Here is a 21,366-nt window from a genome sequence, read left to right on the forward strand (position 1 = left end):
TATCCGACAAAATTCTAAAACTTCATTAAAAATGACCGAAACACTGACCAATCGATGTACTGGCTGTTGCTCGCGGATTTCAGACGGATGTCCAGGGAACGCAGCCTCACGTCGAGCGCGAAAGCTCGAATGGATCACGGGAGCGGCGTCGGCGTCGGCGTCGGCGTCAACGTCAGCGTCGGCGCCGATAATCGAGGCGCCGTCAACCTTTGTGCAGGCGCAACGTTGATGAAAAGTGTCTCGATCTTCTTGATGAGCGGCCGTAAAGCCTCCGTCAACAGCAACAGGCAGACTTCCGGCAGCCCGAAGCACGAGCCTCGAAGAAAACATCGCAGAAGGATGCCAATCGCGGGAATTACGAGAAGCTCGGCGTACACGGCCAAATTGATCGAATCGCTAAAAAGGAAAAGCAGGTTCTGCTGGCAAGTAAAAATACGCCTAACCGTCGATTGTTTTATCGTTAACACCGGAAAGAGCAATTTAAAAAAGAAACGGAAACTCCGGTGCATTTAGCGTTGAGAAGGTCATTTTCGAAAGGTATCGAGATCTAATCGACGAATTTGCAATAAATTATTCTACGATTTTTCTTGTAAATCTCGAGCAAGTTATCACGCGTGGAAATGTAATAAAAAAAAAAAATAAAAAAAATGAAAAGATTATAGGTTCTAAAAGTTGTTTAGGTATGACAGGTACATTAATTTTATAATAACTACCTATTTGTAATAACGTAATTCCTATTGCAGGTCGGAATTGGATAATTTGTGCAAGCTGTACAAAAAATTGACTACTTCTGGACAGCAACAGGTTGGACAATCTGTTATTATCGGGAGGAGGACTCAGTCAAATCAAACTATAGAGGTAGTGACACTCGTAGTGTTTTAAATTATAGGAATTTTAACTCGCGTGCATGAATAGTGGCACGAATGAACATGCGATGGCCACGGCGCGCATTGTGTGATATTTCGATCCCCAAATTGTTGAGAAACATTCGAATATAAGTAACGAGTTCTAATTTAAGAAAAGATATTAAACAAATTTTTCTGCATCGCTTACTTTGCTCCTTCCGTTTATTGTGAAGAGACACGGGAATATTTTTCAGGGTATCGACAGGGTGATTTTCCGCGAGTTGCTGCACAACACGTTCAAGGTAATCACCGAAGACGTGCTGGTGGAACGTATGTTCTGTTGCTGGGATCGAGAAAACGAAGGAATCATCAGGCTAGAACCATGGATCATGGGACTGGATCTGTATCTTCGTGGTAGTCTACGGGAGAAAATTGAATTTTGTTTCAAAGTCTATGATTTGAACAACGATGGCTTCATTACGAAAGATGAGATATTCCAATTATTCAAGTATCGATCTTTTTTGTGTAACACACAGTCGTACTCACTCACGTATTAACCATAAACGTTTATCCAATGCTCTAGGAATTGTTTAATCAAGCAGCCAGGAGAAGAGGATCCGGATGAGGCGGTGAAAGATCTGTCTGAACTGGCGTTAAAGAAGCTGGACGTGGATCGAGACGGGAAAATCTCTTTTCAGGATTACAAGGTAGCTGTGACGGAGGAACCTTTGCTGTTGGAAGCTTTTGGGCAATGTCTGCCCACGGATGAGAACTGTGCTGCTATTCTAGCTTCGTTACGATCATAAGATAATGCGTTGATCAGGAAGAACGTTTTGGCTTTGGATACGCGTTACTCGTAGCTTTACTGAAAAAAATAATAGAACCACGTTAATTATAGCGTAGAGTAAAATACACCGAAAGAATTCGTAATCATGGCACCTGCCGTTTATTAAAAACAAATTCGATAGTAATCGTAATTATAAACAATAATAATATTAATAATATAATATAATAATATAATATAATAATATAATATAATAATATAATATAATAATAATAGCATAATTACAAAATACGCTCGATCTGGTTTTCTTATAGCGTGTTTGCTGAATCAGTCTTAACCCTCGGATTACCAAGCATCGAAATCACTCTTCGATTTTTTCCCACTTTTACATGTCTTGATTTTCTTTTCTTTTTTTTTCTCTCTCTCTTTTGCGATTCTTACCGATCTCACCGTTTGGAAAATATCGACTGAACGTGCTCGATCATCGATCGATAACCCGAAGGCTAATTTAAACTATGAAACGTTCTAGAGGTATGTTACAGTGATGTAAGGGGTTTCTTCTTTATTTTGTAATCGAAAAAATTGACTTCTCTGCACGCGCAACAAAATATCGGCTCTCGTCGTCGCGGTACTTCCGGTTTCAGGGACCCGTGCCGCGACCTCAAGGTTCCATCTTTCTTTATTCTCACGGATATACTCGTGTATCTTTGTGTATATATACTTTTTTCTTCATTTATTTTATATATATACTCTGTTATATATATATTCTGTAATAATTAATATACACGCACGCGCTCGCGCGTTCACAGGTTGCATCGTGAATCGATTGCGGCTTCTTTGTACGATATAATCACTGGAACAGGGGTTGAACGATTCAATTGTACCGAAGGCAATCGGATTTTTAACGAATAATTATATAATTATACTTTACACAGAGAGAGAGGGAGAGAGAGAGAGAGAGAGAGAGAGAGAAGGATAAGGGAGGGTAATTTTTATTCGCAAGCTCGAAAACAGAAAGTAGAGAAATTCCTTGAATTTAGCTTTACAGGCATTTGTACATTGATCCTTTGTGCTCTAGAGTTTGTATATTTCCATCATAGAATTTCTATTCCACGAGGGAATGGAGAGTTTATATAAATTTATTCGAAAAATCCGATTTCTGCCTAAAATGTAATATATTTTGAACATATGAATCTTACGTATTATAGTCGTGAATCCCGATTTCCGATGTACCCTGTGAACACCGGTGTTCATAAACGCGCTCCACGGAAACGAGCGGGACTTTTATGCGCGAATAAAAAATAAACGATCCACGTTCGTTTCGTTAGAGTGCTGAGATCTGCTGAGGGTGAGTCGAACGACATTCGTCCACTGTGACGTGAAACTAGCAGTCAGATAAAATACTATTTCGTCTTTTACGTACATATATATAACATATATATTCATATATATATATATGAATATGTATATATATATATATATATAGTCAATATATTTATATATTATACGTATATTAATTCATCAAAGTGGGAATGACGATTATTTTTCTACTTGTTCTTTCTTCATCGTCACTATGGTTCTGCATTATAATCCTTGTTTAAACGTTTCCTATTGTGTAACTCTTTTTTTTTTCAACACTGATGTTTCGCAAATATGCTCATTTTTATACGTTTTTCCCATTTTTTTTCCTTTTTATTTTGCCTGTTTCCCTACATTATTCTTCACTACTGGTAGCGTTTACTATTATTTATTAAAGCGTTTAAAAACTCCGAGATTCTACGACGAAGAGAAAGTGTATGTATGTGTGTGTGTGTGTGTATGTGTGTGTGTATGTGTTGCAGCACTCTTGAAACGGTATGTATGTTAGCCCTTTGAAAGTTATATGTCTCGTGGTGGCATCCAGCCGTCAAAATAGTATCTTACCCACTTCTAGAAACTAGACAACGAAGGTTCGAGGAGGATAGACGCGTTTTATTCCGGTTTCTTTCTTTCCTTTCCATTTTTTTTTTCTTTCTTTTTAGGCACTTAAACGTCGGGAGTAGTGTGGGAACCTTAAGGTGGAGGTCCATCGAACGCCTGCTATTTGCTATTTACAGTCTTGATTGAGACGCGTGTTACATCTTCCAGGAGGAATTGTGTTGCCGACGAACGGCACGTCGCGTATCGTACGTATGAGAAATTTTGCCATTCATTGAAAATCGACTGAAGAAAAACTTGGAAATTTTGACAGTGAAATAGTACGTATTCGTGTCAATCGTTATAATTTGTAAATATCAAAAATTATGCAATGAGGAATTTTCTAAAATCTGTCATAGTTAGGTTCGGGGTTCAATGGTACAATACAATTAAATTTCTATTCGTATGCTTCCGTGACATATTGTTAGCGAATTGTTTCGCGGACGATACCAGGAGTGCCATTCGTCTCGATGGAAAAGTAACTGCCTGTACGATATCTAGCTAAAAAAATAAGCACGGAAAAAAACAAAAAAATAAAACAGACGTACCGATAACTCAACGACATTTACAAATAATGTAAAATTTGTTCTGCGTATGCCCGACGATTGAGGCCGGACACATGTAGAATTATTCGTGTCACATTTGCACGCAGACACATCACATTTACACAGACACACACGTACGCACGCACGCACCTACGCATACGATATCGTGCACTATATCAAAATACACTTACGTCACCTACAGAGTAATCGATTCTTTATATATATATATATTATATACATATAATAATATATGATATATATATATATATATTATATATATATTATGTATAAAAATCAAAGCGCATATTACAACGGTGATCCGCGACCGCGCGATAATTATCAATTAATAGTAATTATTTTATAAACAAGAATCAGTATCCGACGATAATAAACCATAGTAATAGTAAGAATAATATTAATAAAACAAAAAATTTATAGTAATCATTAGTACAATATATGTATACATAAAAATGGCATTATATTTTTTTTTATTCTTCTTCTTCTTCTTCTTCGTTTATCATATTCCCTGCTCTTCGTTATCTTTATTCATCGATTTAGTCGATCCTTACGCTTGATACACACGCATATATGTTAGGTAAATAGTTAGATCGTTGGATGCAACTTTAGCATTTTGCAACGTGCCTATCTTTCTCTCGCTCTTAATTGTTCGTAAAAGATTAGTAAAACGCGTAAGAAGAATACGTTCGTCATAAACGACCGAGGAGATCTCAATTTCCCTCTTCGTCTGCTCTCAAATTTTGCTAAAAGTATAGAGATCAGCCTTCATAGTGAGATTCGAAAATTCGTCACAAGGACAATACTTTGGAAAAGTAATTTAAAACGATTGAATCGCGATTTTCATTGAGAGCGTGTAGTTTTAAAATTTCAAAATGATTCAAATCACGACAGATATTTTATTTATACATATAAAATTGAAGTATTTTAGATAAAATAAAAGGAAGTTTCCTTGCAGACTGATAAAGTTGCTCCAACCGAAGGATTCATTAAACATCCAGTATATATTCCGTCGAGACGTGCGAGTACACGCGAGCACGTCGCAAATTAAAGACTAGCAATTATGGTTCTCTTACAGAACTACGCCGTAATTAGATAAAATCGTGATGTCCGCTTACGCAGCTGATTATCCTACAAGTATATTAATGATAAATTCTTTTTTTTACTAAAATATAATTATTATAGTATTCTGTGTTCCGCCAGTGATCGTTCCTTTTTTCCTGTCTATTTTTTTAAATAATATCTAATCGACGAAACTGTGGGAATTCACACGACGATGACGCTACATCAAAAGACGTGGCTAGTGAATATTAAATGCTGACAGAATGTAAGTGATTGATATATATAAAAAAAAAACGAACCTTATCATTTAGATTGTCGATACTGTAGACAGTTGAGAATATGCATAAAAAAAGTACTCCTTCGAATTACGCGAAAGCTACGTATCAAATGCAAAGACAAAATTGTTGTTCTTTCCCTTAGAGGAACAAAATGTAGACCCTGGACTGTTTCCATGGGCCGAAATATTTCGTGCGTGAGTTTCGTAAATGGGACAGTTCGTCGTATGGTAAAAAATAATGCTAGTATGTCGTCTGGCAGTAAAATCTGGCAGTAATTTAATTGGCTGATGAGCTTTCGCGCGAAACAAGTCTTTTTCATTGACTGGCAGTATCAGTAAGAGGGCAGTGTATCGAAGTTAACGCGTCGTCATTGCATTGATTCTCACAGTGACGTAACTAGCAACGTATTATAACGATGGACAAGTGATTCGAAACACGGGGCATGCGACTAAATTAAATCTTACTACGTTTAAAATCTTCGTCAAAGTTAAAGATTTTCGGATAAAATTTACATTCGCACGAATCCAATATCCAAGTACTCGCTTCGTGGGTAAAATTCATAATGGATTGGTAAAGAATCGTTTGCCCATCTTGCAGATGTACCGACTGGCGCAACACACGGAATAAAGACTGAGACTCTGTCGCTCCACGCCATGATTATTTTGGCAATTATTGTACTTTCCTATATGTACAGCTCTATCGTACATGTAATATACAGTGATGTATATCGAGCACTGAAAGGCAAACGCACAAGTACACACCATTCATCGAGTTCTACCTCTTCATCTTATTTTGCCCTTCGAGAAGGAAATTAAACTAAAATAACTAAATAACGCTTCACCCTAATCTGTTCGTGGTCAAAAAATTTCGTTCATTCCTACTATTTTGTTATCGAGCCGAAGAACGCGTATTAAAACAGAATGCAAGAACCTAGAGAGCGTCTCGTCGAGATAGAGCTCTGGTTCGCGACTTTCTTGGAAAATAGAGACATGTGTCGTCGTTATGTTTTCCTTTCCAAATTCATCCGCAAGAAAAATATCTCTGTGACGGACACATGGGACGACGGACTGTCTCTTGGAAACCTCTAACCGTTCCGCCGATGGAAAAAGGATTGTAAAAGCGGTTAAAAATAAGTCGAACCGTAGAGAAGAGCGCGTAGAATTTGTACACACGGCTTCGAATCGTTCAAAATAGTTCTGTTCGTCGTTCTTCGATAACGGAGTCCGTGTTGCACCGTTTAAAATCTTGTTCGATTAATACACCATCCGACAATGAGTCGACTCTGCATCGATAGAGGAAAAGCTTATAGAAATTTGTTTGATAGTCGCGACGATGGAGCTGTCGGTTTTAACTCCTTGCTTGGCAATGTTGCTCCAGGCAACGTGCATGAATTTTGCGCATAAAACTGCATGCAAACACTCTAACATCTACTTAACGTCTACGTGTAATCGTGTTTCGTGGGATAAATCTTGGAACTCCTAAAATGCTTTCGTAATTCTAAGAGAATCGAAAATTCTTCTGCCAATACAAGGGTTAAAACGCGTTCTTCATCCCCCGGACTAACTCCAAAGTGAAACGATTATTTTGTGATTAGCGTTTTGCTTTTGTCTTGTTTTTCCCTTAAAATTATTAACTCTTTCTTGACGTTATCGTTCACGCGATGAACTTTGCACCACAGTAAACATTAGCATTCCTAACTTTCGCTGGCGAAAATATTGTCATCTCTATCCTTGCATTTGGTTGTATCCGACGTTAGTGTTTCGATTAGCCTTAGAACCAAACGATCAATCAGTACATACCATAGATCATTGTGTTACCGATCTTGAATAGGATTGCATCAACGCGATACATGGTAATCAATTCATCACATGACGCACTTAACGTCAAGAAAGAAGAGAGCAAAGTAACACCTTCGAACCGTTTTCCTCTTTCTCTTCGTTCTTCCACTTGAGTGAACGAACGTAAAATAGAGAGGATGTTGCGGTGAATAGAACCGAATGGTAATATTCGAAACCCGAGAAATGAATCGCTTCAAAGGTTGGAATTGGCTCTAAGTTATTACGTGCTGTTCTATATACGATTCGTGATCGATTAAAATATAGATTATGTGTCGCTTCGAATACAAAAATACAATTCTCGATGGAGATCAACGGGCGCACGGAAGGCCGTATCCGCCCCTGTGCAATCCTTTCTCAATTGCATCGTCAACGATTTACTGATACAACTGTACACGCACGCACATGCACACACGATACGTACAATGCATAGGTATATGTAACACGTTCAACCCTCCCGGTGAGTGGGTGGTTTGTTCTATGCAGAATACGACCAATTATTTTCAACACCGAAAGGGTTAAGGCATACGTTCTGCTGTAGTCCAGAAGAAATCCCAGGATGCTTCTGTTTCCAGGAAAAAATCAAGTTAATTTTACAGTACACTCTTTCTATGTAACTGTTGTCTTTTTTTATAAGAGGTACGATAATACAAAAAAAAAAATTTGTTCAATAGTCGTCCTCTCTCCATCTTAAAATATTTCTTCTGGACTGAAAGCAGATCGTTTGCTACTCTGAAGATTTGTTCAGAGTTGTTGTAACGTTATATGTGTATATAGATATATATATATAATATACCTATATCTTTTTTATTTGGAGTTTCGAAGAAACAATTGGCTGTCGTTGCCATAATTCGCCTACAATTAGTGGTTTTGCAAAGAAATTTTCTACTCAAGTATGAAAAATAGTACTTGATACATAGAGGATATAGATGTTCCAAACATAGAGTACAAAATCCAAGGAAAAACCAGAAATAGATTTAATTGGATTGGATTAATTCTCCGATTGCGTAGGTCAACGAAACAACATAGAACAATCCAAAATTAAAATTCTTCAAAAATATAATTCCTCGCTCTCGTCATCTTTAACGAGATTAGTCAAAATTATCTGACTTTTCCTTTAAATAATGGAACTAGTTCTTTTTCTCTTTCGTATCATCCAACTCTGACGGATTTTAGCTGTCAGCCAAACGTTCCTTGAAGCAAACGTAAAATGATGTAATATATTAGCAATGCCCCTGAATCGAATAATTCGCAAACTTCATGGCGGTTAATGCGTACCTTAAACGCGCGTTTTTAATTTTACCCTTTCTTGCTTTTACCCTCCGAAACAATCCTTGTTTTTCTTCCTTGTTTCGCTGCCTTATACGGCAGCTATCTAATACACTGATCGTCCATCTAACCCTTTGATTATGAAATCCCACCAGCAATTACTCCAATAATAATTTATCAATGTAAAAAATATGTTTTAGTTGGATTCGATTAGAAATTAATTCGAATTTATTGTTGGAACATTGGAACCGAGATATTATGGTCGATCTTTCGAAGTTTACAGAGAGACTACTAGGGGAAATATTACACATACAAAAGGTTGATATACGATCAGGTTGACCATTCAAAAGGACTCAGAAACAATGAACGCTCAAAGCACTAGAAGCACAGGCGGCAGATGCGCATACATTGACGAGTGTCTCACGAGTGTGTAAAATGTATCATATTAAAATACAGCTCTCGATTATCCGCCTTTTTCCCCTCTTAACTTCATTTTTCTTCCGTATTTCTTTTCTCTTGCATTCTATTTTATTTTTGTTTTTTCTTTTTTTTCTTTTGTTTGTGTCGTCGCTCTTCTCCCTGTGTGTCGTATCTGCTAATGCTTTAATATTAATAATTAACGTTACTTTTTGTTCTCTTTATCGCCCAGATTTTCATCGTCAAATCATCTAAAAAATATGTCCTATGTATTCTTCTTATTTTCCCCATTCGCTCCCAGATTCTCTCCCCTTTTTTCCATTCTTAATGTATCCTTATGATCTTTCAAAAACAACGAGATATACCGTGTATTTCGTTCCAGACAAATATTACCGACACACATACACACATCGTAAATCGCTTGTACGTACAGTTTGCCTACGCCTAGTTGTATCTGCAGAGTGAAACACGGACGGTAGTGCCTAAGAGAAGCTCGCCCAAGATCCGAGAACCTCGCGTGCCGTATTGATTCCGTTATCCGTATTGGTCATCGTTTCGCGTTTTCCTTCATCCCACTTTTCCTTCTCCAAACACGAAAATTCTCGTATACTACCAGACGTTTCTACTCCATATCTCCCTTCCTCTCTCACTCCTCCGGATGTATCTCGTACCGCTTTATCTCTAATTCAAATCGTTGCTCTTTGATACCAACCAGGAAGATCTTTTCTTCATGGCGCGTCTTCGCGTCTCCAAGAACCACATTCTCAAGAAAAATCAAGTCGTTGATCATCGATCCCCATTTTCTTGTCCCCTTTTCTTCTTACACGTTTCTTTCTTCGTCCCTCGATGCACTTGTTCGAAACCTCGGCACAGCCTCTTCGGAAACTACGGGCATTTCCGTGGCCGAGCACCGCCTCCTTCAACAGTTCATTCGTCGTCCTATCCCATCTTGATTCTGGACTCCCTTCGAGTTTCGAAAGGCGATCGACGCGAACACCACTGTCATCGTTCCCTCTTGAATCCTTGCTCCTTCACGTCGTTAAAGAGGCAACCGGGTTCTAGCCGTAGGTTTCCAAAAACGAAACCCATCGAAAAAAAAAAAAAAAAAAAAGAAAACGGCCGGCGAATGTGACACACGAAGATCGATACAGATCGCCCCGGTCTTAAACCTCCGGCGTGCTACTGGCACCGAGTTCTCGTCAGTTAGGAACGGCTCGTCACGCTTTGTCCCGGTTTACGACGCTAGATTCAGGCCTGTGCTTGATGAGATACCATCGAAGTCGGCCGGGACTCTTTCACAAATAGTCGTTGTCCACCGCTTGCGCGTCCTGCGACTTCAGGGTGGCCATTTCTTCAACAGTGCCCTCCTCCACGTCCTGCTCCTCCACGAAGCTAATGCTCCCTGCCTTGTACCACACCACTATGTCCACCACGAACGCAAGAATCAGGATTCCGCCTGTGGTACCTGGGAAGGATTCACGCAGAGATTTATTAATTAAAGAATAGATCGCCTATTATGAAACGTATCGCGAAGAGGTTAAATTTCTAAGTTCAGAGACGGTTCAATTCTTTGGGTTAAGTGAAGTTAAGAGAAATTTAACCTCGATATATAATAGCAACAGCGAGCAGTAGCCAGGAAGGTCGAGGTGAAGATATTTCCGACTCCTCCTCGCCGCAGATTTCTGCCTAACCGCGTACGTACCATGATAGAACATTCTAAAGACATTCGAGTCGTAAAGCCAGCAGGCACCTCGCTCGCCGCAAGCGTATTCCCATACGAGACAAGCAGAGTCCACCACAGCACCATAAACGATTGGACACGGGACGTTACCTGGAACCAACCGACCAACGGATCATACGTTTGATAAATTCATTTCTGAGATCATCCAAACTCGAGACTTCCTTTGGATTTCCAAATCGATCCAAGGAAATGATAATTAAGATCAAGATCTCGTTTAATTCATCGTTGAGAAAAACAAGCGTTGGAACTGAAGGTTTATAATTACCAAAGAGGCCGATGGCGAATTGTATAAGCCCCAAAGCCATCGCCTTGTCCCGTGGATCCACGCACCGTAAGATCAACAGCATGGAGCCCACCTCGCTGGTCGAGTGGATGAAAACGAACACCGAGAACAGGATCATATAAACCCAAAAGTTACTGCACTCGAGCTCGCAGTAACCGATCGTCGCGGTGTTGGTCGTTTCCGGTGCCGTTAGATTCGTCCCGATGCACTGGCAGTTGTAAAACTGAAAAGCCAAGGAACCGGCCTCGTTAAGATATGCCGAGTACGCTGATGCAGATGTTTTCATACCGGTTGCAACTTTGTTCCGTTTTCTATATGTTCAAAGTCAATGTATGCTAATGCCAATAAACTAGTTCGATCAACTTTTACTTGACAGTTAACTAGTTCTACTACTGAACTATGTTCTATATCGTGCTATTCCAAAACTTCTACTCCGAACTGACGAATAATTTTTTATGAAACAAAAGGGAAGCGATAAAACGATGATTTCGACGACCATTTTTATATTTGATTTTTACAGTCTCTCGTGTTTTTCCCTCCTACAATGTCGCGATGATTATCACATTCGATACTTTAAATGCAACTCCATCCGATTGCAACCTCAAGATTATCTTACATTTCTCTGCGACAATTAATTAGAAAAACGATCTCAGACTTTTTAATTTTGCGTCAAATCGCGTGAAATCCAAATAACTGGAAATGAAATGCTCGCGTATTACTAGGCAATTGCGAAAGTAATGACTTGCGCAGTTGCGCAATCAATGAAGCATTGTTTCGTCCGGGCGAATAACGCGATTTCGTCCGTAAACGGTAGAACAACGAAACGTTTCTAGCCTAGTTGCGTGCTACTGTCACCGATAATTACGGCCGCGCGGCTGTTTCCCGATGCAACGAGCTATATATCAATATTCTGCCGCGATGACGTCACTGACTCCATACAATCAGGAGAATGCAATGAAATTGCGGAATAGCGAAGGTGTTATTCGATTCGAATCGCGAGGACGTATCGGCGTAATGAGACGACGAGGTCTGCTTTGCATCGTGTTTTACGTATTGCCCGATTAATTGGCATCAATCGTATAATCGTACGTGTCAGAGACTTTCTACTTAACTACCTATTCGATATAATTATTTAACGCTATCCGCATGACGCGTGGATGATTTTTCTCGTAATTCCTTCGTAATGAATCTTTATCATCGTTTATCGTGATGGTAAGTTGTCGTGATACTCACCGAAGCTACCTTGCCATCGACGACCGTGTAATTGGAACAACCCGCGTGACACGCGGAAAAATAAGTTTTCCCATCAGCGCTGCAAATCGGACTGAATTTGTTCCGAACGCAGTCGCAGGTAGCCTCGCAGACCGGCTCGAAGCTGGACAATCTAAAAGGATTTTGTCGCTTGCTTAATGTCAATTCCTTTTTCAATAAAACCTACGTAAACGGCCATCATCAACATATGTAAAATCATCTGCACCAGAGCTTATCTCTTTATTTCACTTTAAACTTCCCGCGGTCGGAACTATAAACATTTCATACAGAGTAATTTATGCAAACGACCGAATGAGAAGTAAGTGCAATTAGCCTAAGTGCAAGATGAAAACGTTGAAATGGAGCGGACGGTTAGTTGAGTGCAGAGAGGAAAACCAAATCTTACCCGTTGGAATGCGAGACGAGACCAGCGAAATCGTCCATCGGGCAACCGATGAACATCAGCACGCCCATGCCGATCGCGTAAACTATCGCTGTGAAGGCGATCCAGGCTGCGACGAACCTGGCGTTAGGCTTTGCCCTCAGGATAAACACTCCGCTAATTATAATACCCAGACCCATTACTAAAATACCACCGACACCTGCGAAAAAATAAGACAGCTTAGGATCAAGACCAGGCCTCTGTTACGATGAGTAAACGATTTTCGTTTACTCCAGTCGACTGTTTCATTCGATTCGAATAAAACGTTCCGTTTGTTTTGTTTTATTCCTCTTTTCGATCGAATCCCCTTTGAAAAAGGAGAAACAACTTTGTCCGTGTTCGTTGGAGAATGAAAGCGTAGCTTCGAAGGAGTTCAACAAAAGTACTTCCATGGAAAAAAGTTAACGAGAACAACAAGATTCGGGGCCAGAAACTCCCCTCGCGTGTCTATTCGCGAAAATTACCTGAGATCATGTTCGCATGATGAGCTGGCAAGCGAAATTGGCTCTCGAGGTACTTTGGCAGGAAGGTGTAGAGGCCGGCGATCGGTAGGATGTGCAGCACGCTGCTGGCCGTCCGGAACATAAGAATGTCGTTCTTCAACAGCCTCTTCACCGCTTTAGGGAAGTCTGCAACAGGTAGAGAGAAAAGGCGAGGTGTAGCGAGTCTACCGAGTCGTGCAGGCGACGCGAGCCGAGCACCGCGACCTGCAGCCAAACCATTTACATGAAATTTGTTCATCGTCTTTCTCGCTTCTCGGCTCTTTGTCCCAAGCCTTGCATTCGCGACTCTTCGTGTTTCTTAATAAATTACGAAAATAAATCTTACGACGACATGCAAGAAAAATGCATTCTTCGTACAGTTAACGAAGGAGAAAAGCAACTTTAAGTGAATTTACTATTTTTTTCTTTTTTCTTTTTTTTTTTCTAGACAGTTTTCGATCTGCCTCCTTTCCGTGCTCGACCGAAGCACGAGAGAATCGAACACGGCCACCGATATTTTCCGATATTTATAAACTCAATTACGAACCACCAGCTAATTAGACGTCGATCGAGTTTTCCTTCGTTCTATTTTCGAGGGAACCCGACGAAGCAACACGAGCGCAAGTGGGAGCACGCACGGAGGGGAAGAGAGCGACCTGCAACCGCCCGAAGCTCGAAAAACGAGAAACAGATGAGAAAAAGAAAGCGCAACGCCGATGCTTTCATCGACACGGGAAAAACGAGAAACGATCTGCAGCTACAGGCAGCGATAAAGGTTTCGCGAGACACGTAGAATCTTTTGAAAGATTCCGATAAGAACGGCGGGCTATTTTATTCCTATCTTTTTTCCTCCACACGCTCGTCGTCCCTTGACGTATCAGTCTCAAACAGACGAGTTTCTTATTTTGTAACTGATAATCGGACATATAGCGTCGATCGAACAAGACCAGTCTTCGCAAACGAGCTTGCACCTTCGTTAGAATAGCTCGCATTATCAGGTTTAACCTCGTGCATCTCGTAAATGTTATCGATGCAAATGTTACGAAGTTAACGAGAACTCGCACGGGGACCTAAAACCTTCGAATTAAAGTTCTTTCGACGGTTTCAACGACTGCTTTTTTTTTTTTTTTTTAGTCGCCGATCTGAAACGTCGATGGGAGAAGAACACAATCAACGATTGACGCAATTACGAGAAGTAAAAATTGGGTGAAAAAAGGTCCGAAGGAGAACGCTAAACAAGAAGCGACGTGGCACGATCGGATGAAACATCGATTTTCGAGCAATCGTAAAAAACGCGAATTCCTGCATGGAACGGATGGGGGAAAGGATGGGAGTGGAAAAAGAAGCGGAGAGAACGATGCACGATGAGGCGTCCGCCTTCGTGCGAGGTTTCCGTTCGAGAAACCCTAGGTGGAAACTGACATTAAGGATGCCTAGGACTGCTCTAGGCTTCCAGGAAGGCCAGGCTAGAGTCGTGGCAACCCCGCATAGAGAAGTCCTGCAGACCATGAGTAGACAAACGTGACTAACATTGCGCTCCGTGTATTATCGCGACAACCCTGCAACGGGCACATACAGGGTGGCCTATCGCAAAGAGTCACTGAAACGGCTGTACGGCTCCTCGAACACAGGAGACAGAAAGGCGAAAAGACTGATAACTTGGAAACAAAGGGATCTCTATCGCTTATGGTAACGATACGTAACTAGGAATCGACCAAGAAAATCTTTAAAGACGTCGGTTAATCATCGTTTCGAGCAAAGTTCGGAGAGATGGTATTGCCGAGGAAAATTTCGAATGAAGTCTTCAAACGGACGCCAGCGAATCGAGTAATACGCGAATCGCGTGCATGTTGTTGATTCAACGGCGACCTGTCCTCCGAGGCATCTTCTGGCATTGCACGATCTACTTCACGACAGTGCCACGTACGGAAGTTCCTGCTGGAACCGTAGCTCGTCATCGTAACTCCACGACATTCCAGCTTTTTTCCAACCAGCTTCTTGTATACTCCGTTTGCAACTTCCTCTTGGAAACTTTCCTCCTCGCATCGAACCACCGAAAATCGCTTTAGAATTCAAAGTAGCCAGTTCTATGTACGGTATCGGTGTAACCTGTTCGAAATCAAAGTTACGCATACAGTTCGGATAAAAAGCATTCGATGGGAGGTCGGTCGATACGCAAGCAGATCGTTTCTGGAAATTCCCGGCAAAAAGGAGTCGAAAGGCCCGAAACGTCTTCGGATTTCTCGTCTCTCCGGTGTGCCATGTGTACGTAGGAGTAAAGGATCGGCGGTCGTGCGTGTGTGTGAACGCGGCGGACCCGTGTGTGCGTTAATAATGATGACTGACCGACTGGTGCACTAGGTGGGGCAAGTTCACGGTCATGCGTCGTGCATAGCGCTCGGTAGGCACGCGCGCGCGTGCATTTCTGCGTGCATATACGGCCCTGTTCTCCTCAGGCCGCGTGGATCCGTTCCTCGCCGGGAAGAGAACTTATCTCAGCTGTCTCGTGCACCTTGGCCGACATAACACGCGCGACGTAACGCACCAGAAATGCGCCAAGCGACACACACACCAAGTCTTTTCACTCTCCTCTTCTCTTTTAAATCTCTGCATCTCGCGTGAACCACGACCCCGCAAGGAAATTATTCTCCTGCTAGCCGGATGCGCGCCTCAGTTTTTCGTCGAACATCGAAAACACGAGCAATTTGCTTCGCTACCGCCGTCCAAGCGACCGAACCAACTGATCTCCGATTCTTTCGGAACTGAGTTTTCATCGAGATAACGTTTCGCCACTGCGTTTCTCTTCGTGATTAATCGTTGTACGTACGTATGTAATATGGTAAGATCGAAGCGTCGAGTTTGAATATTTCTGTTTGATCGAACGAGTCGACTTGCAACGTCCGATATGCTAACGATGAAATTAAGCGCAAATAGGCTCAAAGTCGGTGGTCAGAGTTATTTTTAAATAACGTGTACGATGAAATGCAGCAGAGAAATGCACGTGCTGCACTGGAACGTACATGTCTCATTATCGATGCGATTCGTGCTGCATTTTGAGCAGCTGCCTCTTTCAGGAACAACATTCCGAAACACTGTCGGTCAAGGATAAAAAAAAAGGTACGGAGAAGTTGATGGTCGCGTTGCTGGAATTTATAATTCTTCTCTGCGTTTAAACATATTATTCATTAAAGAAATTAAACTCTTTCATTCGGCGTGATCGAACGCCTTTCTATCATTCTCGTGCCTTTCGTCGAACAGATGTTACGCGGCCTTCGATCGAAAGTTCCAACGAAGCGGACCAAGAATAAACGCACGAAGGGTCGGCCCCGCTCTGTCCCAGCGCAAAGGGTTCCTAGAAAAGGGCTCGCCCGTGTTTCAGAAAGCGTTAGCCTGCGTGCTCACGATCGAACGAGCAGACACGCCGGCTCTGAACCTAAATTCGCCACTGACCTTGACTGCCAGGTTCACGCTTCAAAGATCATCTTATTGGCCCGTCCTTTCGTTCCGATAAACGTTCACCGAATACATAATGCCCCCATTGTTCCGTCGTCTTGCCAAAACATCCGCACGTAGAAATGTTCGTATTGGACCAATGATGATCGCTTATTAACGCGTTTCGTGATTCGTGTGTCACGTGTTGGTAACATAACAATCGGCTATTTGTTTCCCGAGTACGAGCCTAAATACACAATTCGAAAACGTAAACAAACAATTCACGAAACCTAAATAAACAAATCAACATAGTAAACAATAACGAAATGAACGGGTATGTAAAATAGGTCTACGTGACATTTGATTATTTCAATGGGAAATTTTCTGTTGGTTCGTAGATAACCTCGTCGAACCATAAATGTCTTATTTTGTAATTTCTTATCGCTGCTCGCCAGTGAACGCGTATTATGGCAGTAAAGTATCGAGTAATTTAAAATTATAGCGACAGCCATGTCTGCGCGACACAAGGGGGCCATTCGTTGCATAGTCGCGAACGGAATCAACCCAGCACGACCGGATATACACATACGCGGCTGGACTACGATTAATACGAGGTTTCGGGACGATCGACGATACTTTTATCTTTCTCGTCGAATCTTCCCCATTTCGTGGGGCGGCTACCAAACACGGGGAGAGAACGGTCGCGAAATGGCTTACGGGAAGTCATAAAATCAAATTAAACCGTTCTGATCCGATGGTCGCAGCTTAAACATCGGCCTCTCGCTGACGAACAGTTCGCATCGCCACGATAAATCAGGGCTTACCTCGGAGACTAGGCTTTTTCGCATCCGCCCGTTTCGGCGGTGTTCTGCTCGCGGGCAACCGCGTCGGGAATGCGAACATTCCTATACTGACCAGCATCAGCATGGCGGATATTAGCACCAAACCTGAAACACACAATTGCACGCGTTTTCTTCAATTTTCTTTTTCTTATGACGTTTCGTAAATTCTGCAAAACTTAGGCAACGATACGGGGATGGAGGAGAAGGATTCGACGATATGAAAATCAAAGGAAACGATTAATCATAAAACAAAAGCTTGGAAGATTGGTGTTTCCGAGAAGACGAGATTGTAAGGAAGTACGTAAGAAATTTCAATTTACCAAGCCACCATGCTCCCACCCATCTTGGATCCGTCGGCGTGATTTGCGGATTCGCCGACAAATCCGCGTAAATCATCGTGCACAATGAGCCTAGAATGAAGCCTAGGGCTGGTCCGAGGATCCTCACTCCGATCGTAATCGCTGTAACAAAATGCATCGACGCCGCGTTCCATGAGTATGCAAATTCTCGACAACGTTGAAACTCCGATGATAACACGACAATGGACCGAGATGATCAAAATCAAAGTTGTACGTATTCGATGATTCTGGAGGCTCGCCAAGACGAAGCTTCGTAACGAGAACAGTTTGCTTTCAGACACAACTCGAAGCACGTACTGTTTCCACTCTTTTCTTCGAAATATAATAGGATCGCGATACGACTGTATTCTTACGCGATTGTATTCTTACCGAAATAGAGTGGGCTTTCTCTGCTGGCCACATTGTCGTCGATATAAGGAATACCAAGGGTGTAGACTGCCGTCTGACCCATTCCAACGCCCAACAAGGAGACAAAAAATATAGCCAGGACCACGGTAGTTATTTTACTTTGTATCCTCTGCTCCGTCAACGAGTCACCCTTGCAGTAATTCATCGTATTCATTTGAGCCGGCGTCGTGGACGAGATCCAACTATGAGAGAGAAAAAAAACAAGAAAAAAAAAAGAATTGTCAATAATACCGTACGGTTTGCAGAGCATCTAATCTATTCGATTGTTCGAACGTTTACGGCGTGGTAACGTGGCCTGTTGATTCTTCCTTTTATTTATAAACGCGAAGAGCAAGGGGATAGACACGGGACCTAACCCATTTAAAAAAAGGTACGATCGATCACGGTTGGAATGAAGGCAGGTAAGGAGAAATGGGTCGGACAGAAATTGCATAATTTCAAGAACGCGCTTGTCGTTCCAATAATATCGACGGTTTTAAAAATATGTACTAAACATGTAAAAAAAAATATGTAAAAAAAACGTAGTAAACGAATAAATTTGAATCTCTTTGAGCGAATAAAATCTAGAGCAACTATTTATTAAGCGTCAAGAAATAAAGTACTAAGAAACGCGACAACAGCCGTGTAAGAGATTAAAGAGAAGGGATTCTATTCACCTATCCAGCGTAGCGTTCTCTGATCGTTCTTGCAGTTTGCAAAGATTCGCGGGAATAGGATGGGTGTTGTTTGGGTCGCCACCCTCGAAACCGCTGAAAAACATCTCGTTCTGATGGATCAGCTGTTCACCGAAGATGAAATGGGGCATCGAGCAGGTGAACGAGCTCACTGCGAACAGGATCATGCCCCAAGCGATCCACTTAGGCCGGTGACCTTGGCCCCCGTAGTACGTAAGCAGGAGAGAGGAACCGATCTGGCCGATCTCCGTCGCTGACATTATAATACCGGTGGTCTTTGACTGAATCTGGAACAGCTTCTCGATCGTCGTGATCACCGAGACGAAGTACGTGTAGTACATTCCCTGGAGGACCTGCAAATCCACGCGCAATTTCACTTTAAAACGATAAGAATCTTTAACTCTGCCGCGGTCTTCGAATTTTTATATTGCTCGATTTTGCTCTCGTTTCGATGAACAAAAATATCTTTAACAATTTGATAAAGGCTAGCGTGAAAGTAAAACGAAGGATCGTGTATCTTGTCGAAGATCGTTTTCTGTATTCGCCCAAGTTAGAAAAATAAAAAGAAAATTGATCGACGGAAAACTATGATTAAAGTCGAAAACGATCCGAAGAACGCAGCAGGCTCGAAATGTCGCTAATCGTTTAATTCGCAAAATTTAATCTTCGCAATTTTAAAGGAAAATTCAAATTAGAAAAAACAATTTAGAACGAAGGAGTGAAAAAAATCATCGAAAATACTTGAATTCCATTGAATTGAAAATCCAACCCAGAAGCTAACCCAAACCTAACCCAAACCAACCCAGGTGATGCAGAAGGTGACCAGGAAGGCCTGCTTCGTGGCGAAATACTGAAGCCAGTGTGGCCTGCACGGGCCCCAGCCGCAAGACACGTCCGCGTCGTCGAACTCCGTGTGAAGACTGCTCGATTTTTCGTCAGACATTATCAGCTTTCCGTTTTCAGCTGCACCGATTTCGTGTAACTTCCCGTTTGGTATCGAGCCGTTGTTGTTGTGCTGCTTCCCGCAAATCAGTCCATTCCCATTCGCCATTTTCGGTGGAATTATCGTCAGCGCTTCGACGTTTCCGTTCGCCAGGATCTGAGTGTCCTCGCCTGCCATTATATCATACGGCGATCAATCGACGCTTCGTTCCTGTCCCCTTCTCTTCCGTCTTCCTGTCCCTGTCCTAGCACCGGTTCGCACCCTCTAGCCGGGATTCTTCCTCGTGGGAGGACTCTCACGACCGTTCAAACGACTTTCATTCGAACGGTCAACCTGCAATCACAGAAAAGCATTTTTCATCAGCTTAGATCCGAATATTTGAGCGTTTTCGACGATGACGACGAATAGACCGACAACGATAGAATATCATAACGATGTGATAACGATAGAATGAAATAACTAAATAAATAAAGTTTAGTATAAGCTGACGACACGATCGTTCAGCACTGGAGGAATAAAACTTTCATTTGTAGAGTGTCACGGTGACTGTGTCTATGCTGGTAGTTTTTAAATGTCCAGTTACGCGGTTGCATAAACGTCATCGATATTTGTTCGCGATACTCGGTGCGCTAGCACGACGATTTCTACCGATGATCGTCGCCCAGGGAAAAACATCAGCTGAGAGGTGTCCAGGAATAAATCGTCAAACTCACGGTTGTGATTTATCATTCGTTCGAAACGCTTTCAAGATACACTTCGTATTTTTGTATGTCTAACTTATGTGCGTCATGACATTATTTATAACGGCGGTCTCTCCAGTTATCCACCGCGTTTCTGCGAAATCGCGATTGGCTTTGTTCCACGGTGAATGAGATTTCGTGCCATCTCCGGCGCGGACTTTTGCTCCTCTTAAAGGTCTTAAAGGGTCTATGAAGAAAATTCTCCCAAATGAAAAAAGGAGCTGATAATTCTCAGGAAAATTCTCCCGTAGACTTTCTACGAAACAGTGCAACAGTTCTCTGGCGATTGTTTAGAAAGTAATCGTCAGACACGCGATCCCGTATGCATAGGATTTGGTTGCAAATAAAAGGGACAAGAGTACGCGATAGAAATCCTTTCTCCGTGTGACTGACGGATAGGAAACAGGCTAACTGGAACAGCCTGTAGCCGGTATCCTCTCACTTTCATCGGTGCCCGACTTTTCTCATTTCCCTCGCGTTCCATTGCACCGACTATCCCACCGATGCGGTTTTCGCTGACAGCGAGTAGGAGTCTACGGGCTATAACAGACATCCACCTACACAACGGGTGGTCAAAACCCACTGTTCCCCAATTTGTCCACCCTGCTCTCTTTTGATTTACGCAATTTCCTAAAGCTATCAACGACGTCGCTAAATACGAAACGATATAAAGATAACAAAACGAAAGAGATTCGAGTAAAATATTCCTTGAAAAACTAACATTACGAAACATGGCGAACTACGCACCGTAAAATTCTTTCAT

The 21,366-nt window shown here is 41.9% G+C and overlaps 2 protein-coding genes across 5 annotated transcripts in view; one reads left to right on the plus strand and one right to left on the minus strand.

The window, feature by feature from the left end:
* The first annotated feature begins 23 nt into the window (after positions 1-23).
* Positions 24-1,844, plus strand: LOC117230151 (EF-hand calcium-binding domain-containing protein 1-like). The gene is made up of 4 exons (XM_033487282.1): positions 24-422; positions 744-858; positions 1,100-1,353; positions 1,429-1,844. Exons 1-4 carry the CDS (start codon positions 55-57, stop codon positions 1,649-1,651), a joined length of 960 nt encoding a protein of 319 aa, XP_033343173.1. The 5' UTR covers positions 24-54; the 3' UTR covers positions 1,652-1,844.
* Positions 1,845-2,038: 194 nt separating this feature from the next.
* LOC117230146 (solute carrier organic anion transporter family member 74D) overlaps positions 2,039-21,366 on the minus strand; it is a 92,935-nt gene continuing 73,607 nt past the window's right edge. For all 4 annotated transcript variants that reach the window (XM_033487271.1, XM_033487270.1, XM_033487274.1 and 1 more), the window contains 11 exons: positions 19,723-20,196; positions 18,903-19,273; positions 18,208-18,428; positions 17,800-17,940; positions 17,462-17,584; positions 13,188-13,352; positions 12,688-12,883; positions 12,264-12,414; positions 11,013-11,253; positions 10,709-10,837; positions 2,039-10,471 (listed from right to left, as the gene is read on the minus strand). In XM_033487271.1, the coding sequence (XP_033343162.1) occupies positions 10,302-10,471; positions 10,709-10,837; positions 11,013-11,253; positions 12,264-12,414; positions 12,688-12,883; positions 13,188-13,352; positions 17,462-17,584; positions 17,800-17,940; positions 18,208-18,428; positions 18,903-19,273; positions 19,723-20,040 (2,226 nt within the window). In that variant the 5' untranslated portion in view covers positions 20,041-20,196 and the 3' untranslated portion in view covers positions 2,039-10,301. The remainder of the gene's footprint in view (positions 10,472-10,708; positions 10,838-11,012; positions 11,254-12,263; positions 12,415-12,687; positions 12,884-13,187; positions 13,353-17,461; positions 17,585-17,799; positions 17,941-18,207; positions 18,429-18,902; positions 19,274-19,722; positions 20,197-21,366) is intronic.

The sequence above is a fragment of the Bombus vosnesenskii genome, unplaced genomic scaffold (genome assembly GCF_011952255.1).
Source record: "Bombus vosnesenskii isolate JDL3184/JDL3185 unplaced genomic scaffold, Bvos_JDL3184-5_v1.1 scf7180000013266, whole genome shotgun sequence".
In the NCBI taxonomy this organism is placed as follows: Eukaryota; Metazoa; Arthropoda; class Insecta; order Hymenoptera; family Apidae; genus Bombus; species Bombus vosnesenskii.